We start from the raw sequence: 19976 nt of genomic DNA on the forward strand, positions 1-19976 counted from the left end.
GAGGGAGCCCCGGGAACAGGCTTCTGAGCCCGAAGCAGGAGGCCATCATTTCATTCCCTTTTTGGACACACGCTGTTTCCTGGTGTGACCTTATTCAAGATCCTCTGTTACAAAGACGGTATCTGTTCCAGGATCCGCCATCGCCGCCCCAGGCCTCTCTTGGACCCTGACGCAGCAGGAAAAGGATTAAGATCTAGGAGCGCAGGCGGCGGGCGGCGGCTGCAAGGTGGCCGAGGACGCAGCATGCTCCACTAGAGGGCGCCCCCCCCCCGCCGCGACCTTCCAGGCTCACGCACCCTGCGGCGGTGAGGGGGAGGCGAGCTCCCCGAGCTGCCCCCCGCCGCCCGGCGGTGCCCCGCGCGCGCCGACCCCAGAGCGGGCGCCCCTAGTGGCCCGGGCGGGAAGCGAAGGGGCGGGGCGCCGTCCCCGGGGCCCGGCTCTGTCTTGCCGATCTTGATACCTCTCCTGGCCTCCTTGAGACCTTCGAGGCTGCAGCCTTGGTCACGCAACCGGGAGTTTGTCCCAGAGGCCAAGGGCAAGAGATGAGTCCGGGGCAGGTCAGCAGTTCGAGCTTAACCAGGACGAGAGACAGGTGACCAGGTGCCCCTGTCCCGGCGGGCACGGTCTCCCCTGCCAGCCGTCGGGTCCGCCCCGAGCTGCCCCCAGCTCCTCACGGGTTAACCCCCCTTCGCCGCCCGCTTGCTTCCCGGTGCCAAAGTGGGTGTTGCTGGAATTTCTCTCTCCCTCTCCCGTAATGAGGGGGCTGAGCTGTCCCTCCGAGGAGGGGGCATGGTGTAGATAAAAGAGACGAAAAAACAGGGGGAGGTTTCCAAAAATAAAAGCGTCCGGCTCCCCTTCAGAAGGCTGCAGAGACTGGAGAAGGCGCGAAGGTGCCGCGGCGGTGCGCGTCCGGCTGGAGACCAGCGGACGCCAGACTCGGGGCGCGCAGCCGGGGGACCGCTCACGCCGCCCAGCCCTCGCCCCGGGAAGGCTGGCTGGGAGCCCCTAGACCGGGAGAAGCGGGCCGCTGGCCGGGGAGCAGAGCGCGGCCGCCGCAAGCTCCCGGGGCAGTTCTCCCACCCTGCTCGCGGCTCTCCAATCGCCCCCGGCGCCATGAGGCCCCCGACCACCCACCGCTGCCCCGGCGCGCCCTACAGAACCCCTGCGCGGGCTTCCTGGCCCTCACCCTGGCTCTCTTCGTGGGCATGGGCCATGCTCAGAGGGACCCGGTGGGAAGATACGAGTTGGCTGGCAGGGACGCGAACCGGCTGCGGCGCCCCGGGGGCAGTCACCCCGCAGCGACTGCAGCCAAGGTGTACAGTCTGTTCCGAGAGCAGGACGCGCCAGTCCCGGGCTTGCCGCCCACGGAGCGGGCCCAGCCGGGCTGGGGGAGCCCCCGGAGGCCCGCGGACGCTCTGGCTAGGAGGCCGCCCCGCGCGCAGCAGCCGCGGCGAGCCCAGCCACCTGCGCAGACCTGGAGAAGCAGTCCCTCGGGCCAGCAGCAGCCCGCAGCCCGCGCCCGGGCCGCCCCGGCTCTCCCGCGCCTGGGAACCCTCCAGCGGCCCGGGGCTGCGCCCCCAACCCCACCTCGAGGGCGGCTTACGGGGTGAGCACTGCAGAGGAAAGCCTGGGGGTCAGGGCGGGGTGGGGAGTGAGGAGGGAGCGAGGGCGGGTCTCCATGTGCTCATTAGTGGAGGGACGTGCAGGCGAGAGGAGAGGGCCCCGGGCTCGTGCCTTTGGTTCCTCCGGGACCAAGGCGGCCTCAGGACTGCAAGGAAAAGCACCGGGGTCCCCAAGCTGAGGCTGGGAGATCTGACCCACTTTTCAAGAGTTGAGGGCAAAGAGAAACACCATTCTCACCCTTTCGTACCAGCTCGCCGAGACCTGACGTTAGATCCTTTCCCAAGGCGCCGTGCTTTGGGCTGCCCTCCGCTAACCCGCGCCCGCAGACTCCCGCCCGCAACGCTGCGGGGATCCGGGAGGGAACCCCGAGGGGGCAGCGGGGTGGGCGTTCCTGTCGCCTGAGGCCCCCAAACGGTTGAACGGGCTCAGAGCGCAGGTAGGTGGACGTCGGGGCTCCAGAGTGCCAAGGCAGATGTGTCTCCGGGAAGGGGGCTGGCAGCGAATCCTGAACTTGGCTACAAGTATACGAGCTGGGACGCAGGTCGGGCTGGGCCCGCGCGAGGCTGCTCGTGGGAGGGGGAACGGGCCGGAAGCCCGCTCGCGCTGTAGCTGTGGCACAGTGGGTCCGTAGGAGAGTGGGTCTGTGTGTGCGCCTGTGCAGCTAGGTGTCAGCGCGACTGGCGCAATCTTCAGGGGGACTGTCCCCCAGCCCGGCGATTTGCTTCCCCCCACCCAGCACCCCTGCTGCCCGCTGGGGGCGCCCTTGCAGCGTCGGGAAGCTCAGAGACAACCCCCATACCCAGTCGGGGATCCCCATGGCTGAAAGGCACTTGGCCTTGTCTGGGTATGCCATGTGTCTCCAGAATGGCGAGCAAAGGGAGCCCGGGGCGTGCGGCTGGAGGAGGGCAGGATGGGAAAGGCTGGGAAGGGCTCTGGCAGCCCTTTATGGCCTGGGCCCAGTTTTCCAGTTGATTTTAGTCCCATTGCACATCAAGGACCCTAGTACCCTCAGCTCTACCCTGGAGGACGGTGCACCTGGTGGCCTTCTGCTCCAGGTTTTCCACGGGTGCTGAACTCTTCCTGTTTCCTCAGGATTGCCTCCCTTCATTCAGATCTCTGCTCAGACAGGTCTGCTCGGACTACTTCTGCCCCATCCTCTCTCCCTTCACACGCTTTACCTGTCTGCATTTCTGGTCTGGTCTCCCAGCTCACACCAATGTCAATTCTACAAGAACAGAGGCTTTGTTTTGTGTATTGTTATGTTACTAGTGCCTAGAACAGTGGCTGCATACAGTCGATGCTCCTTAAGTATCCTTTAAGCAAGTGAGTGAACTCCCTGCTGCCCCAGGAAGGTCCCACTTAAAGCAGGCAGAGAGCAGACCCTCGCACTGCCAAGCTGCTGACACACAGGATCGGTCAACAGGTGTTAATGGAGCACGGGCTGTGTTTCAGTTTTTTCCTTTCCTGACATGTGCAAGTGAATGCGTGCTTCCTAAGAGCAAGTGTGCAGAACCTGGGACAGGGAATGGGGGTTCAGAGACAGAGGCATTGCTCCTGCCAAGAGAGCAGCTCCATAACTTAACATGGAGTTGGGGAGATGAACAGATATGGAGTACCGGTGAATGCGCTTACTAGTAATGGCAGCTTCCTATTAAGCATAAGGAAATGGGACAGTTATGGCTGAGGAGCTGGAGCCCCTTGGGCTCGATGGGCAGTATGCGGGGAAGCAAGAGGAAGCAAGTGGCGGGACTTGGGTCCCAGGCGCAGCACTGCCCAAGGATGAGGGCTTCTCGTTGTTGGCACTGGCCTAGGGGCAGGACGGCAGCCCGGTGTAGCGAAGCCATTGGCGTGATGCTGGAGGCATAGGTTGGGCAGATCGTGGAGGAGCTTACAGCATAGGCATTTAGGTGTAAGCTGGAGGAAGGTAGAATAGTGGAGGCTGGGAGTGGAAGGGTGCACTATTAGAAGTTGTAAAATGAGGCGGGGATGTGCAAAGCAGATTGTCACCACAATAAAGCTGGTATGTGTGCCCAGGGGTATAAGGACACAGGCTAGGTGCCACCCCTAGGCACCTGTCATACACAGGTACACTCATTGAAATCACATGTTTGGCTCCTCCCACAGATTCTTTTCTGCAGCTTTGATTAAGGGTGGGTTCCTCTGGCAGTCCACGCAACCACTCCAAGTGAGCCGAGTAGAGTCTTGTCCATCTGCTTCCTCTACGCAGGCCCATTCTGGCTAATGGCTTCTGGCCAGGCAGACCTCTCTGGCAATTGCCTAGTGGGCTGCTCAGGGCCAAGGGCCAAGTGCCACCTGCTGGTGAATCTTGGAACTGCAGCACTACTATAAGCGATTGTTCATTCATTCAACAAATGAAAACAAACAAAGCCTCCTGTATGCCAGGGACTTTGCTGGACCATGGAGATACAGCAGAGGCGAACACAGCCAGTGTCCTCACAGAACTTGCATGTAGTGGGGATTTACTGCACACAACGAAGATTTATTAAGCATGGGCCAGGCACAGTGCTGGTGTGTGGGATACGTAGTAACCACAGCAGACACAGACCCTGCACTAATGGAATTTATGTTCCACAGGGGACTGTTAAAGCCATTGTTTCACAGTATTCAGTCTTTCTTGAACTAACCTCACAGCCTAATACTTTCATATTTTCCTTGATCTTTTCCCTCTTGTTCTATTATTTTTTAAAAATTTATACACTTGTAAAAATAGCAGGATTTCGTATTTTATCTATTTTAAAGTATTTTATATTATGAGGTTTTGTACAAACATATAAAAAAGTATTGGAAATAATATAACTAACAATCCAGAATTCTTCAAACCTTAATATTTTGGCATATTTTGCTTTTGATTTTTTTAGTTGAAAATCCCTCCATAAAGTTGCCTCTCTCTTCCCAGAGTTAACCGCTACCCTGAATTTATTCATTCCAAAGTATGTTTTCACACTATGACTACAGATGCATGCCTCCATAAAATACACAATATTGCTTTGCATATTTTAAACTCAGATAAGTGATACCATACTCTGTCATCCTCCTACAATTTGCTTTCTCCCCTCCTCATTAGATTTTTGAGTTTAGCCACGTTAATATAATCAGCCCACATGTATTCATTTTAACTGTGGTATATTATGCCACTGTCTGAATATACCACAGTTTATCTACCCTCCTGTTTTTGAACATTTAGATGATTTACTTTTTGTTGTTGTTTGCTATTGCAAACAGTGCTCGACTCCTTTTTATACAGAAATAAATTCATTCTTCAAGGACACTTTGTATCACCATCATAGTTGAAAATAGCACCACTTGTCATAAAAAGAAGGTAATTGTAGGAATTGTAGGAAAATTGAAATGAGAAGAAAATGTTCTCAAATTCTAGTCAGACACCCCTATCTTAGGAAGCTCAACGGTGTGGTGTATTCTTCCTCTGGAAAAGGGAGACTGGCACGTGTTGGGGGAAGGACCTGGCATGGCGACCCAACCTCAGACAGATTTTTTTTTTTTTTTTTGACTGATCTAATCAGGCTAGAAAGATCACTGAAAAGGGGATTGCTTTCTCACCATGTGACTCACAGGGCTGAATGCTGTGGTTGTGGAAACCTAAAACCCCGTTTCCTAGCCTGGGTGTGGCTCATCCGTTATTTGGGAAACAGTGGATTAAGTGAAATAAAGTAGTATTAAATGTATACCACGTGTCAGGCATTGTGTTAGACACAAAGAGGAGTAAGAAAGAATTCTCAAGAGAGTCAGGATGGGGACACATAGGACCAGTAACCTGGGACTGTTGGGACTAAATGATTGCAGTGGATGGGGCATGGGGAAGGCAGAAGATAGATCAGGGGAGGTTTTCACAAAGGAGGTAAGCTTGGGTCTGGAAGTCTTGGAGTACACAAAGGATTTCAATCTGCAAAGAGAGGGAAGGCATTCTAGGCAGAAAGCAGTTTAAGCAAAGGCATCGAAATGTGTCCCTATGTGGTGCCTTTACAGGACAACACATTCTGTAACCTTGGAAGATCATAGCCTTGGTTGTGGAAGGTTGTGGAGACAGGGACAGGGGAACGGGGCAGTTGGACTGCACAGGCAGGTGGGGGCCTGGCCAGCTTCATAGAGGCCAACGGAGGACAGTCAGGAGTGGCCGTTAACAAAGGACCAGTATGATCACATAGGTCCGAGGTGGACCAGCAGCTCTTCCAGGCTGTTAGCCAGATGTGTTCCCAAGGGTTGGACAGTGATGCTGGCTCCCGAGCTGATGTTTCCTGTGAGGTGTCACCTGGAAGGTTGGGCTCGTATGATCTCATGGTGGTATGTTCCATGGAGTCAGAACCATTGAGTCGGGTATGCCCCAGCTAGTCAGTTTCACTTGCTCTCTCTAGCTAGCCAGAGCCTGCTGAATGGTCATCGCCCAGCTGAATGGTCATCTTCCACCTCCTGGGCCTCTGCAAAAGATTCTAATATTGGCCTCGAAAGAACTTTCCTGAATCCCTCTCAAGTGCTCTTCCAGCCCCAGCCTGGCCGCTCCTGCCTAGCCGCCTTTGATTACAACCAGGTTCCTGAGAGCCCTGAGGGCTCTACCACTGGCAGGCAGGAGGCCAGCTGCCACCTCCTCTAGTCAGCTACAAAGCTGTTCCGAGGGCATCTGGCTCAGGGGTCCTCCTTGGGCTGGGCTCCACGCCATGACCTTCCAGCCAAGTGGGCCCCTCTGTCTGTGCTATCTGGGAGCTAACAGATCCTAGTTCTTAGAAAACTCCCAGGGATGCAGTCTGTTTCCTTTTGAAGACCTCCTAAGCCTCTAAGAGGACTTGTCACCACCACAAGGGGTAGTGACTTACAGAGGTGTGGGTAGTATACACACACCTTCCTCCAGTGTGCACACACAGAAAGCCCGACTATGAGGACCAGCCCCTTCCTCAGAAACTGGTGAGTTGGGCCCTGATGGTGAGGAGGCTGTCATAGAGCCAGGAAACCGCGGAAGGCAGCGGGCCAGAGAGGTTTTGAAGTGTCTGGTGGTGGCCCAGCTTTTGGCTGAGAGGATATTCCGGGAGTTCCCTGGGAGGCAGCTCCCCACAACTTTGGGCCACAGGGCTAGAAATGGGCTTCAGCTTTTCCAAGCTACAGGAATTTATTTTGAATGTTTTGTAAGGCTCCAAAAACCACACAAGTTTTGGGGTCCACTCAAATGTCAAACTCGTAAACAAGACCAGATGCTCCCTCTTTGGTCCACAAGGGTCAGAGGAGTGGCCCCCTTCTCTGCACGCTGATGTTCCAGTTCATTCTCTGCTGCCCACTCAGCCTGATTCAGTGAGTGCTCCGTAGACAATTTCTGGTGGTAATAGTGGGGTCCACACAGCCAGGGCCAGGCCCGGGCCCTCAGAAGCCTTCCCTGGGGGGGACCCTTTTAGAGAAGTCACCCAGGTCCAGGCATGTGTGTCTCTAGTTGGAAAGGAGGGGCAGGCGAAAGCTGCTGGTGTTACAGGGGTCTCACCACACCTGAAAACAAAGTCTGGGTGAGTTGGGCGAGTACCCCAGCAGTTCCTACCGACCAGTGTCTCCTGTGGGGCCCGTAGTGCCAGCACCAGGGAGCAGCTGGGGAAGGGCTGTCCCCATAAGGTACGTTCCATTCGCCTGCCCAGAGTGTGCTCCCTGTGCATAGCTTAACCCAAGTCCCCAGTTTCATCCTCTTGCCAGCCCATCACCTTAAGCCCCTCTTAGATAGAAATTCTCCAACCCCAGCTCCCTCTGTCTCCCCTGCCCCACGCACCAGCTTGCCCGAGTGCAAGGCTTCTCCCAAGGACATCTGTGGGCAGGTGACGCAAATGCGTGTTTTCCAGCTTCCCTTCGAGAGTCAGCGTTTGTGGGGCAAAGGCCCACCGTGTGTACTTTTTGGTGAGGGGCGGAGTAGGGCTGGAGCATGACTTAGAGATGGGACAATTTAGGTTCGGACCCGGCTTTGGCATTTACTCATTGTCGAGCCTTGGCCGGTCACCGAGCGTCTCTGAACTTGCTTTCTTCGTCATCTGCGTCATCACTGTCATTATTTGGCCCAGGGAGTGCCCTCTTTGTGTTAGGCATTCTCTCTCTCTCTCTCTCTCTCATTTATTCATGACAGCAACCCAGCTAGGCAGGTGTTATTCCCCCCATCATACTGATGGAGGGAGTGAGGTTGCGCTAGATCACGCAGAAAATAGCAGTCAGGACTCAGTGTGAGATCTCAGATGTGAGCGGGATTGCAAAGTTCTTGCCCCGGGGGCCACGTGGACGCCCTAGAGCAGGTCTGGCCAGCATGGCAGTGTTCCCCGTGGCCCCGCCCGTAGAGGGTGGGACCGGCCCAAGGGGCTCTCGGAATAGGACTTCTCTGAGCACCCTCGTGCTGACCTGGTTTTCTGACCCCACAGGAGGAATGTCTGCGGGGGACAGTGCTGCCCGGGATGGACGACAGCAAACAGCACCAACTACTGTATCAAACGTGAGTGCCTCTGCCCCATCCACCCTTTTCTGCCCCTCTCCCTCGAGACTGGCCAGTTCCAGGGACTTCGGAACCTGGAGCAAAGGTGTCTTCCCTGTCTGCCTCTCCAGAATGGAGGCAATGGGTTGTGGAAGAGAGAAATTTAAAAGGCCTCCAGCTGAAAACGACTTTCAGACAAAATTCCCCACTCGTGTTTTCAAAGCTTCCTGCATTCTCGTCCTGCTGCCCCACGTGTTGGTGCCCCGCTTGCCCTGGCCATGGGGGCCCTTGGGCGCACACGCACCCCTGTGATCTGCAGCACGGACCTGACCCCGGAACCTCAATTCTAGGGGCAGCATTCATGTTGCGTGCTGTGGAAACGCCCCCCTGCCTTGGCTCCCGGCCCTGCCAATCCTGGCCTCCATCAGGCCTCCTGCCGGCACGAGGCTCTCAGAGGAGGCTCCGATCCCATGTCTGGAGCATTCTTCCTCCCTCCTGGCTGGCCCTGATGAGAGCAAAGGGAGAGTCGTCATCGTAGCTCTGTAGAAGGCAAGGCGCGAGGCAGGAAGAGCCTAGGCCTCCAAGCTCAAGCCTCCGCTCAGCGTACAGAGGCTGTGACAGCAAAAGCCGAGGCCTCCGCGGCCTCACTTTGTGCCAGGTACACTTTACAAGGCCTGAGGGGCAGGGACGACCACTATCCATTGGGTAAAGAAGGAGACTGAGGCACGGGTGGGTCACTTGTTCGAGGTCACATGGACTGGAAATGGCAGGATTTGAACTCAGGTAACCTGACTCCAGGGTCCCCCTTCTTAATCATTAGCCCCTGCGGCCAGATAGCTCATCTGACCTGCTCTTGCCGGGGCTCACTTTCTACACCTGTGAGCTGGGACGGCCGCCCCCGCTAGCTCACAGCTGACGTCGGCTCTGTGCCCACCGCTGTGCTGAGCTCCTCACATACGTTACCTTAATCGAGCCTCTCAATAACACTGTGGAGTGGGCATTTAGTGACCATTCCCGTGTACAGACGAGGAAGCAGAGTCTTGGGTTGACTGGGACCACGACCAAGGTAACGCTCCTCTGAGGCCTGGAGCCGGGGCTCGATCCAGGCAGTTTGACTTCGGAGCCCCACATTCTTCTCTGTGCGGGTTCGTTCCCTCCCAACCCCAGCTGAGAGTGGTGCTTTCTAGACTTTGGAGTCCTCACAGGTGAAATCAGGTATCGGATCTCTCTCCTTCACACCCTAGGCTCCTCTGGAGGCCTTGTCAGCTGCCCAGGCCTTTATGGCTGGCCCAGGAGCCCTGCCTGACTGCCCCCTGCCACTACCTTCTGCCAGGCCCTAAGTCTGGCTGCAAGGACTCAGTCTCGCCAGAGCCCCTTCCTGCCCAGCGACAAGCCCCAGGCCCCATTCAGTGTGAGGGCTTCGCGGCTAATGGCCTGGGTCTATGACAAAGCCTGCAGTGTTCGCAGCCCTGAGGCAGGCCCTCAGCTCTGATTCTGAGGCCTCCTGAGAAGCGGTGGGATGGGGGGACACGATGGGGATGCTTCTGTTTCTGTGGAGATGGAGAAGCTCGCTCACCCGGCTCTTGGTTCTGCTTCAAACCCGGGGCCCTGACCCTCTCCCTGCCTGATGGTGAGGCTCAGGCAGAATCCTGGGTCTCTCGAAGGGTCCCCAGGTAGAGAAACCAAAACCCCCAACTCAAAAACAAACAGCAAAGCAGATCTTTCCCCTGAAAATTCTTTCCTTTTCAGGGAGCCTGGATGAGTGGGGCTCTCTGAGGATAGGCCCTCTATGGCTGGTGGCAGGGATGGGGGAAGACACCCATCCTTCAAGGTTACAAAGTTGAAGACAGTGTGGCTCGGGTAGCTTGCTGAAGGTCACAGACTTGTCGGAGGAGGATCAGAGACTCAAAATCAGCAGCAATCCTGGGCAGAGAAGCCAGGGATGTGGGTAGCCAGGGGTTCGTGCTCAGCGGAAGCTCTGAGATTGGGTGCTGGAACCTGGGCACGGGTGTCTTTTTAAAGCACCCCAGGCAATTCTAGCTGGGCCTGAAGACCACTGTGCAGAGGGGTCAGTCATAAGAAGATCTGCCTTGGGGGCCCTAACTCAAATCTGGATGTTCCCCATGAATCCTCTAGGATCTTATTTAAAGTGCAGAGTCTGGGGTGCCTGGGTGGCTCCGTCGGTGAAGCGTCTGCCTTCAGCTCAGGTCATGATCCCAGGGTCCTGGGATTGAGTCCCGCATCAGGCTCTTTGCTGGGGTGGGGAGGGGAGGCTGCTTCTCCCTCTGCCTGCTGCTCCCCTGCTTGTGTGCTCGCTCTCTCTCTCTCTCTCTGACAAATAAACAAATCAAATCTTTAACAAATTAGAAAAAAAATAAAGTGCAGATTCTGCTTCAGCAGGTCTGGGGCTCCCTGGAGAGTCTGAGTTTCTAACAAGTTCCCAGGGGCTGCTGCCGCTGCCGCTGGTGGGTCAAGGACAACCCTTTGAGAAGCAGAGCCTTGGGGCACTCTGGAGGACCTGGGAGGGATTTGGGGTGGGAGATGGGGAGCAGGGTTGGTAGGTTCTAGTGAGCTTGGCAGAGAGGGCAGCTGAGATAGGAGCTGAAGCCAGAGCTGGGCGGATTCGGAGGGGGCGGGTCCCTCCCCAGCTGCCTGAGGGCTCTGGGCCTGGGCCCCACTCCTGCCCGCCAGTGCAGGAGGTTCTCGGTTTCCTAACTTGTTCATGACTTTCCTGTGGTAGTGTCTGCCAGAGTGGAGTTTTGATACTGGAAATTCAAGGTTGGGTGAGTCTGCACATTGTCAGAAGCAACGTGTGTGTGTGTACCCTTGGGTCCCAGCCGGGGGCTGCTGGAGCGTGCTGCCAATCCTCCGGTCTGGGGGTCCTCAGCCTCTCTATTTCTCTCCCAGTCCTCTCGCCCTGCTATTCCCCCAGTCATCCCCCCTGACCCTGGCATGCAGCCTGGCAGCCCTCCTGGAGGAGTTGCCAGTGGGCATCACTTTCCCACTTGAAGTTGGCTTGCCCGCGGAAGGGCTGTGTGCTCATTAGCTGGGCCCTCTGCTGTTTGCTTGTTGCTATTTTGCTGCTAAAGAGCCTAACGAGAACCACGTGGGCGGTGGGGTGTTGGCTCTGTAGAATGTGGGGCTTTTGGCTCCACACCCGTCAGCTGGCTCTCCTGCTTCCCCCCGTGGTTAGCATCTTCCTCTCCCCTCCCCACAGCTGCCCTCCCAGCTGGAGCCAAGAGTGCCAAGGCTAGGGAAGGCTCGGGGCTCTTTCCCAGCACTTTTACACGTGTGGGGTGCCTCCTTGGCCAGCAGGAGAGGGGGGCTGACGAGGAGGGCTGTGTGACCTACCCCCACTGCCAAGAATGAAGTCTCATCCCAGAATTGTGAGGAGACTCAGTCTGTCCCCAGGTCTCTGCCAGAAATCTGTGGATCTGACCCACTACTCATATAGTGTGCCCCCTGGGGCCCGCGGCCCCCTCTTACCTCCTCTCACAGAGTCCTTGGTTGCTGTGACCTATCGGTCCATCTGCCTGGCAGTCCCCTTCCTTCGTCCCTGTCTGGTCCCTGGACCTCGGGGAACCACTGCCTCTGTGGACCGCCATTGTTGGAACCCCAGCTCCTCACTCCACCTCGGCGAGGTCAGAAGTGGGGCTGTCATCTCTTCCTGTGGTCGTGGCATCTGCCTTCCCTTCTGTGGCCTTGCCAGCTCTGCCACGGGGTTTATGTGTTTATGGATTTGTGGAGGCCGCTGCCGGGGGCCTGCCTGAAGTCCTTCCTGAGGGGGAGCTCTGGAGAGTGTGGGCTGACTGGATCCTGTTTATAGTTAGGGCTTTTGGGAGCCTGTCCAGCCTTCCCAGCCTGGCTCGCCCCCATGGCCACCCCAACACACACACACACACACACACACACACACACACACACGCTTCGGGAGCTTCTGAAGGCTCGCACTGGGGAAGAAGATTTGAAGAATTCTTTGATTGCTCATCTTTTCTCGGCCTAGATGCACAGAAGCTATTCTGGGCAAGGCAGAGGGAATCCCGCAGCTGCTGTGGTGGGGGGAAGGAAGAAGGGGAGGCGGGAGGAGGGGAGTTACCCCACCATCACCAAGTGGCAAGGCTCGAGGTTAAGAGTATGTGCTTTGGATTCTGGTGCCAAGTCCAAGGAGTTGTGGATCTGAATCCCAGCTCCATGTCTTCAAGCAAGTGACTGGCTTTCTTCTAGAGCCTCATCCAGAAAATGGGTATAACCATCTATACAGTGTTGTTTTTGAGGATTAATAATAACACTGTAGCTATTACTATGGGTTGGGTCCTATTCAAAGGACTTGATATTACTAATTTTTAATCCTCACAATCCTCTAAACTACATTTGATCTTTCTCCCCCATTTACGAATGAGGTTTGTCCAAGTCACGCCTCCAGGAAGTCAGCAGAGCCTGGATGTGAATCCAGGGAGCCTGGCTCTGGAGTCCCGGGCTCACACTCCCGATTAATGGGCAAGTCTGTGTAGAGAGCCTGGCACTTGGTAAGTTTAGCTGTCATCTTCATCCACGTCCAGGAGATGGTCCTGACTACCTGGGTTTAAATGCAAGCTCCACCACTTAGCTATATGGCCCTGGGCAAGATGCTTACGCTCTCTGTGCCTCAGTTTCCTCACCTGTAAAATGCGCCTGGTGTTAGTCTCTACCTCACAGAGTTGTAAGAGACAAATGAGATGACTCAGGTTAGATGTTTAGTTCAAGGTCTGGCATGATGTCTGTGCTCCGTACGAGTTTGGTCTTGATGCTGCGGGAAGGGGCTATGTTACATGGCCCTGGGCACGCAGCAGTGGCAGGTGCTCATTGGACACAAGGGAAACAGTAAGCATGTACTCAATAATGCAGGGCCTATCCCAGGACTATGCCGAGAGGTCCCACTTTGCCGCCTTACTTCTATCAGCCCTCCAGAAAACTCAGGAGATCCTGGAGTGGGCCTTGTTACCTGTTCCTGCCTCCTTGGTCAAGAGCCTCTGTGTGCATGGTGGCTCTTGTTCTGGTCCACATCTCAGTGCCATGAGGACCCCCTTCCCCCTAATGTGGCCCCACCCATCCCATCTCTGTAATGACTCCAGCTCACTGGGCAAAACTATGGCCAGGGGGGTAAGAGCCCCAACTTTGAAGCCAGACCCCTTGTGTTCAAGCCCTCTTTCTATCACTTAATAGTATGGTGATCTCAGGCAAGCTGCTTGGCTGCTCTCAGCCTTGGTACCTCTATATGCTGAATGGGGATAAGAATTAGCACCCATCGTTGTTATAAGAAGAGAAGCCATACATGTAAAGAAGTTAGCCCAGGGCCTCACAGTGGTAAATGCCGAGCAAATGTTAGGGATCCCACAGCAGGGGTGGGATCTTCACCGACTGGTCAGGAACGGCCAGGAGCCAGAGTCTGGAGCCTCCGTGCTGCTTGTCTCCGGAAGAGCCATCCCATGAGACTCCATAGTCGGCAGGCAGTGGAGGAGAACAAGGTGAGAGGCCGCTAAGGGGGCCAATCACGTGACCTCTCTGCAGACCCCCCCCCCAACACGACGGGTATAGTCCTAGCAAGAGACCATCATCTCTCTCCCCACCACGGCAGGTAGCTGTGACTCTCCTGGCCAGCAGGCACATGCCCCCAAGGCTCTTTGCTCAAAGAAGCATTTAGGAGATGGTCTTATCCAGGGATCCTGAAGCCAGGTGCTGTGTCCTGTGGACACCAGGGGAGTGTCCTACTTGGCAAATGTTTCGTAAAGGACTGAGAAGGTACAAGATCATGTGGGTGGCCTGGTAGTTTCCTTCCTCCATCCCCAGCCTCCTCTTCTTGCCTCCTTAGCTGATATCTCCCTTTCAACCCAACATCTTCATGTTGGGCTTCTCCAAGACTCTGCAGATCTCCCAAATCTCCCACACGAAGAGGGGGGCCATGGGAGCCAAGCCAAGCGTTAATTGTCTCTTATTATCGAGCACTAGTAGGCACCATCCACAACAGCAGTTGTAGCCATGCTCTGTGCCAGGGACCGCACGAAGCATTTCAACCTCCTTCACCCCGTGACGGGTCATCGTGTGATTCTCTGCCGTGCCCCGCTTCCATGTCCCTGGCTGCTGCTGGTCCTCTACCCAACGACTAAACATTAGGTTTCCCACGACTGTGTCCTGGGTCCTCTTCTTTTTCACCGCACCGCTTCTGAGATGATCTGATGTATTCCCATGGATGGAAGCCTTCTCTCTGAGCTGACGACTCCCAGATTTATATATATCTTCAGCCAGAACTCTCCTCTGACCTCCAGCCTCCTTCATCAGGTGCCTACTCTGCATCTATCTGCTCTCAATACTCCCCAGACACCCCTGGCCCCAACTTGTCCAAAACAAGCTCATGGTTTCCTTCCCTCTGCACCAGCTCCCCTGCCTGGGTGTTGCCCGACCTGTTAAAAAGGCATCCCCATCTATGAGAATGCTCTGCTGGCCTCAGACGCCCAGGGGCCATCCAGGACACCTTCCTCGCCAGGCTCTTTCTCTTCATTTTACTTCCTAAGTCTCCTAGGAGCATGTCTGCTGCTCCCTGCTTCCCCGGCTGCCTCTTCCGTTGAAGGCACCAGCGTGGGCGCCTGGGTGATGGCCACGACCGGCTGCCTGCTCTCCCCACTCTCTGGTTCTCTCTCTCTATGCATCATATCGTGACCCATCTCTGTTCCCTCCTTCCCGCTGCCGGGCAGGCACCCAGCCTCATCTCCCAGAACCTCCTCGCCCACCCAATGCAGCCTGGGTTCCTTGAATACACTTCCCCTGGGTGCTGGGGCAGACTGCTGTTTGCTTTCCCTCCTGTCTTTATGAGGCTGGCTCCCTGTCCTCTTTCCCATTCTCTTTCAATTTCCCCTCCTCAGAGGAGCTCCCCTGACCACTTTTTCGGGGCCTCCCCACACCAGACTTGTTATTCTGGATCCTGACCCCCAGATCTTTCTTCCTCCGTAACCCATACCTCCGTTTCGGTTCTTCTTACTCATTTGCTTGTTTTGTGACCATCTCTCTAAGTTGGAAGCTCTATGAAGAAAAGGACAATGTCTGACTTGCCTTCCATCCTGGGTCAAGAGGAAATGTTGAATGCGTGAGCATGTTCTAGATGACACTGAGGCTCACGGAGGTGAAAGGACTTGCCCACAGTCGCACAGAATTTAAACAGAGGTCTCTTGGAGCGCAAGGTTGTTCTCTCCTCCGTGCTTTTGTCCCGGCCTTGGTTGAGTTGTGAGCAGGAGTGATGTCTTCCCTCCCTCCTGATCTTCCCAGGCCCCAGGCAGGGATCTGGTACTGCCACAGAAGGGCTTGGTGGCTCCAAGTCAGCCACAGAACTGTCTTCCTTGCCCTAGAACTGCCCGCCTAGAAAAGGCTGGTTCCTGGGCTCCTCCCTGATGGAGGCGGCCCTGGGACCCCATCCCATCTTTCTCTAGTCTCCAGAGGCCCCCCTGCCTCTGACACCTCCAAAGCCTTACCTCTTCCCAGACAAGCGCACTCCCCCCCACCCCCGGCCCCGGGGCTGTGTGGATAGCCGGGTAACTCTTCTGCTTTCAGGCAGGAGCTGGAGAAAAATCTGGGCCTCAGCCCTGGGCCAGGAGCCCTGCCCAGTGGTCTCTCCCCCCATGCCTGCCAGAGCCGGTGGGAATTGGGACTGCTCTCTGCCCTTGGCCTCCTGCCCCCGACTGGCCCAGCATTGTGGCATTTGTTAACACAATTAGCAGGACGGTCCATGCTGAGGGGCTGGGGGCCAAGGGCTGACTCACACCCCCCTTCCTCCCCTCTGGCCGCCAAACGGTAGAGGCCCGCTTGGCCTGCCAGACGGCGTCTGCAGAAAGCACACGAGGGGCCAAGAAACGGCATCTTTCTCTCATTAGAGGCTTTTATGTGAACACAACTGCTATTTTGGAGCCGGGTGCTTGGCTGGCCCCTAAGCCCTGGTGCCGTTTCCAGCCGTCCCGAGCTACAGCCTCAGCACAGCTGTGGCGGGAGCAGGGCGAGTGCTTGAGGACCTGGCTTCTCCCACAGCCTGGGGGCTCAGGGCCGATCTCGGGGCCTGGAGACACGGCCCCTGGGCAAAGCCCATGTATGGAGAGGACGGGTCAGGGTGGATTCCGAAGACACATGTGTGGGGACCAGACAGGGATTTCCTTGGCCTCCGGGATCTCTGACATCAGGTCCCTTTCTGCAGAAACCAAAGGTCAAGGCGAAACTGCTGAAGGCCTAAGTGGACGCCCCACCCCTGTGAGAGTTTCAGGGCTAACCAAAACCTCTGGGGGGAGGCCTAAGGTGGGGTGCCGAAGGCAGGGCTGAGAGAAATACTGAGGGTGAATAGGAGACTGTCCTGTCTGCAAAGGCCTCTGGGTGTGGGAGAGGACAGTCCCCATCCCGAGGGAGGGATCGCTGACTCGGTGGGTAGGGTCTTTGTGTCCCACTGACACAGATTTTAGGAAAGATGGAGATTTCATCTAGGGAGCAGCTGAGCTTCCGGTGTGGGGGTGCTGGGCCCAGAGTCTGATCTGGAGCTAAGGTTCATCTCCCAGATAAGAGGGGAAGGTGCTGGAGGTCTTAGAGGAGGCAGAGGGTTAAGAGACCCATCTTGAAGTCAGTGCCTCATCTAATCGGTCACAGGTGAGGGAGAAGGTGCCTCTGGGCAATGGGGTGGAGAGGGAACTGGCGGTATCCAGAGCCTGAAAAACAGCCCTGCCCCCCCGCACAATAGGGTTGGGTCCATCCCTTTAACCAGGACCTGTACTGACATTGCCTTGCCCTGGGAAAAGTGTGGTGAAAGGGATGTCCAGAGGCCAGCTCGCCTCTGCTGCTGGGAGATGGGAGATAGGTGGTGGTTTTTCTTAAAGCTTTGCAGGGCTGTCCAATAGAACTTTCTGTGCTGATGGAAACATTCCTTAGCTTGCTGTTCAGCATGGTAGCCATGAGCCCCATGTGGCTAATGTGGCTGAGGAACTGAATTGTACATTTTATTTGATTTTAATCAGTTACGTTTTATTTTTTTAAGATTGTTTTATTTACTGGACAGAGAGAGACACAGCGAGAGAGGGAACACAAGCAGGGGGAGTGGGAGAGGGAGAAGCAGACTCCCCACTGAGCAGGGAGCCTGACGTGGGGCTCGATCCCAGGACCCTAGGATCATGACCCGAGCCGAAGTCAGATGCCTAACGACTGAGCCACCCAGGAGCCCCCAGTTTCATTTTAAATAGACTCCTACAGCTTGTGGCGACAGCATGAGACTGGAGTGTATCACTAGCATTCCCTTTTATAACGTTTACAGACATGACTTCTACAAAATGTCCTAAAATAAGACAATTAAGCACAAAGCATTTGTCCCTATTATGGACAAAGGACAGTTAAGATCTAAACCCCCAGATGTCAGCAAAAAGAAACCATCAGCACGTTGACATTAACCTAATAGGTAGACAGATACATGACCCAAGTCCAGATTGGCATGACTCGGCACATCCTGATTGCTTAAGAAAGTTCCACAGAAGAGCTTATAAAAACCCCTAAACTTAGAAACTCTGGGGGCAACCCTCTCAGGCCCCCTCCCTCTCTGGCAGCTTTCTACTCTTGCTCAATAAATGTTGCTTTGCTCCCCACCAAAAAAACAAACAACAAACAACAAAAAACAAAACTGTAGTGCATCGAAGAGTCTTGGAGAACACAATGTCCTTCCATAGCCACAATCTCTCTTGCGTCTCACATAACTCTTTAAGGCAGGAATGTTCAACCCCATTTTATGGATGAGATCATGGAGGCAGTGGTTCAAGGTCACATGGTAGGGATGTGCCTGAGCTGGGGTCAAACCAGATCCTTCTGACTCCCAGCGTCATGTTCTTTCTGCTACCAAGTAGCTGATCGCAGAGGCTCTAAGCGGGTGGTGGGAGCAGGCTACACGGTGAGAGCTATTTCCAGAATCCCTCTGGGGCCTGCCCCTTCTGAGTTTGGTCTCCTCCCAGAGGCAGGGGTCTGTGTGGAAAATCTGAGTAAATCTCTGCTGGACTGTTTTGGAGCCGAGTGAAGGTAGAAGGGGCACAGCCAGAAGGTGGGGTGGGGGGTGGTGGGAGGGAACGATGCCTTCTATTTCTTACTTTCAAAGCAATTTCGGGAGTTTTCTTTTTATTCCCCTCTCTTTTGGCATCCCACTAACTGCCCAGAGCTGAACTCCCAAGGCTGAAACTTTCCACATGTCCAATCCTCAGTGAGGAGGAGAGTGTGGAAAAGCCAGGGTTCAGGAGGAGCCCAGCTTATGAATGGCTAAGAGCTGGCATTGGTGAGTGAGCACAGGGAGGCCAGTACAGACTTGCTTGCTGGTTGTCTGAGGATGGCAGCCTCTAGTTGGCGGGGGGCCGTGGGGGGGCGGTGGGGGGTGGTGTGCCCTCGATGGCTAAGCATGGATGTCAGGGCATCCTGCTCCACAACCCCTTACCAATACTCAGTCAATGAATACTCACTAAAGCCACATACCCCATCCTGGGTTTGATTTCTCAAGTATATGGCATGATCTCTGCTCTCACGGGAAAATGGGAGAGATGGGGTTCGGAGAGCAAAAGATGGAGACTTCCCTGCTGGCTGTGGCTGGGAGTTTTTTCTCTTAAAATTCTCATAGCTGCCTCTCCTGGGGGCCTCAGCATTTCCCCTTTTGCTTTATGCAGTGGTCCCTGCCATCGGCCACTCTGACATGGATGGTTTCCTTTCTGATACTTCAGCTCTGAAATTTGCACTCATTTGACAGGAAGGTTTTACTTCAGTCCCCTTTCAACAAGAGACCCCATGACCACTAGGGCCGAAGGGTCCCAGACTTTTGGATTGCCTGCTCCCGTAAAATACCCCCAGACACCACAGCTACCAAACTACGGTCAGCAGCTTTTCATTCTGCCAAGTGAGGATGTTAGAAATACAAACTACCATTTGCCATCTCTTTTAATTTAAAAAAGAATACCAAAAAAGGTTAGAAAAGACACACGATGTCAAAGCAAAAGGCTACTTTTTTTAAAATGGGAAAAAAGAGCATCACACAAAAAGTCAGGAAACGTTTTATACTCTTTATGGCAGACCAGTAAGAAGTGTTGTAAAATGGGCCCTTGGACAGACAGACACCAGGAACCGCCACTTTGAGCCATCTGGGGGTGATAAATGGTTGACCCAGAAAGGTTATCTTCCCAAGTGGGTTTTGTCCATCAACGTATTGGACTGGCTTGGAAGCCTTTTAGAGCTTTTCTTGACCATGGTATTACCTATGTATATAAATTCTATTTTTATGATTTCCCCCAACGCCCGTTTTCCACGAGCTGCTCTTTGCACCCACCGGTTTGCCAAGCCTGGTCAGAGAGACGAGCAGTCATGCTGGGTCCATGGGAAACCACTCAGGCCTTCCCTTTTTACTTCCTCCCAAAACTAAAGCAGGACCAAGAACTGCCCTGGGCAAACCTGCTTCCCCAGTGTTCACTGGCCTTGGCTCGGCTATTGGGCTGGTCTCTGGCGGTGGTGGGGCCTGGTGAGTGGTCAGGGGGGCCAAGTCCGCTTGCGCAGAGGGAGCGGCAGCTGGGCCATAGGCCCAAATCCTGCCATGGTGACACTTGGTATTTGGGGAAGCGTTCGAGTTTATAATTCTCTGACCTGCTCTGTTTGTCTAGAGACCTGAGGCCTGCTGGAAAGTCATGCCAAGGCCCTGAGGAAAGTGCTCTGGCATGAGGCTCTAGCTCATCTTTAGGAATCCTGAAGTGAGCCCCAGTATTTCCCCTGCTTTCCCCTGAGTAGGCAGATTGCCCTTGATTGACATGATGCCCAATCAACTCATGCTTTGTGTCTCTGATCAGCATCACCTCCTCTAGGAAGCCTTCCGTGACTGTCCCTT

General features: G+C 55.1%; 1 protein-coding gene across 1 annotated transcript in view; it reads left to right on the top strand.

The window, feature by feature from the left end:
• The first annotated feature begins 542 nt into the window (after window positions 1-542).
• LTBP2 (latent transforming growth factor beta binding protein 2) overlaps window positions 543-19976 on the top strand; it is a 102028-nt gene continuing 82594 nt past the window's right edge. Inside the window, exons 1-3 of the mRNA XM_047737098.1 lie at window positions 543-557; window positions 843-1606; window positions 8034-8104. Of these exons, the coding sequence (XP_047593054.1) occupies window positions 543-557; window positions 843-1606; window positions 8034-8104 (850 nt within the window). The remainder of the gene's footprint in view (window positions 558-842; window positions 1607-8033; window positions 8105-19976) is intronic.

This window comes from Lutra lutra, chromosome 7, assembly GCF_902655055.1.
Source record: "Lutra lutra chromosome 7, mLutLut1.2, whole genome shotgun sequence".
Classification (NCBI taxonomy): Eukaryota; Metazoa; Chordata; class Mammalia; order Carnivora; family Mustelidae; genus Lutra; species Lutra lutra.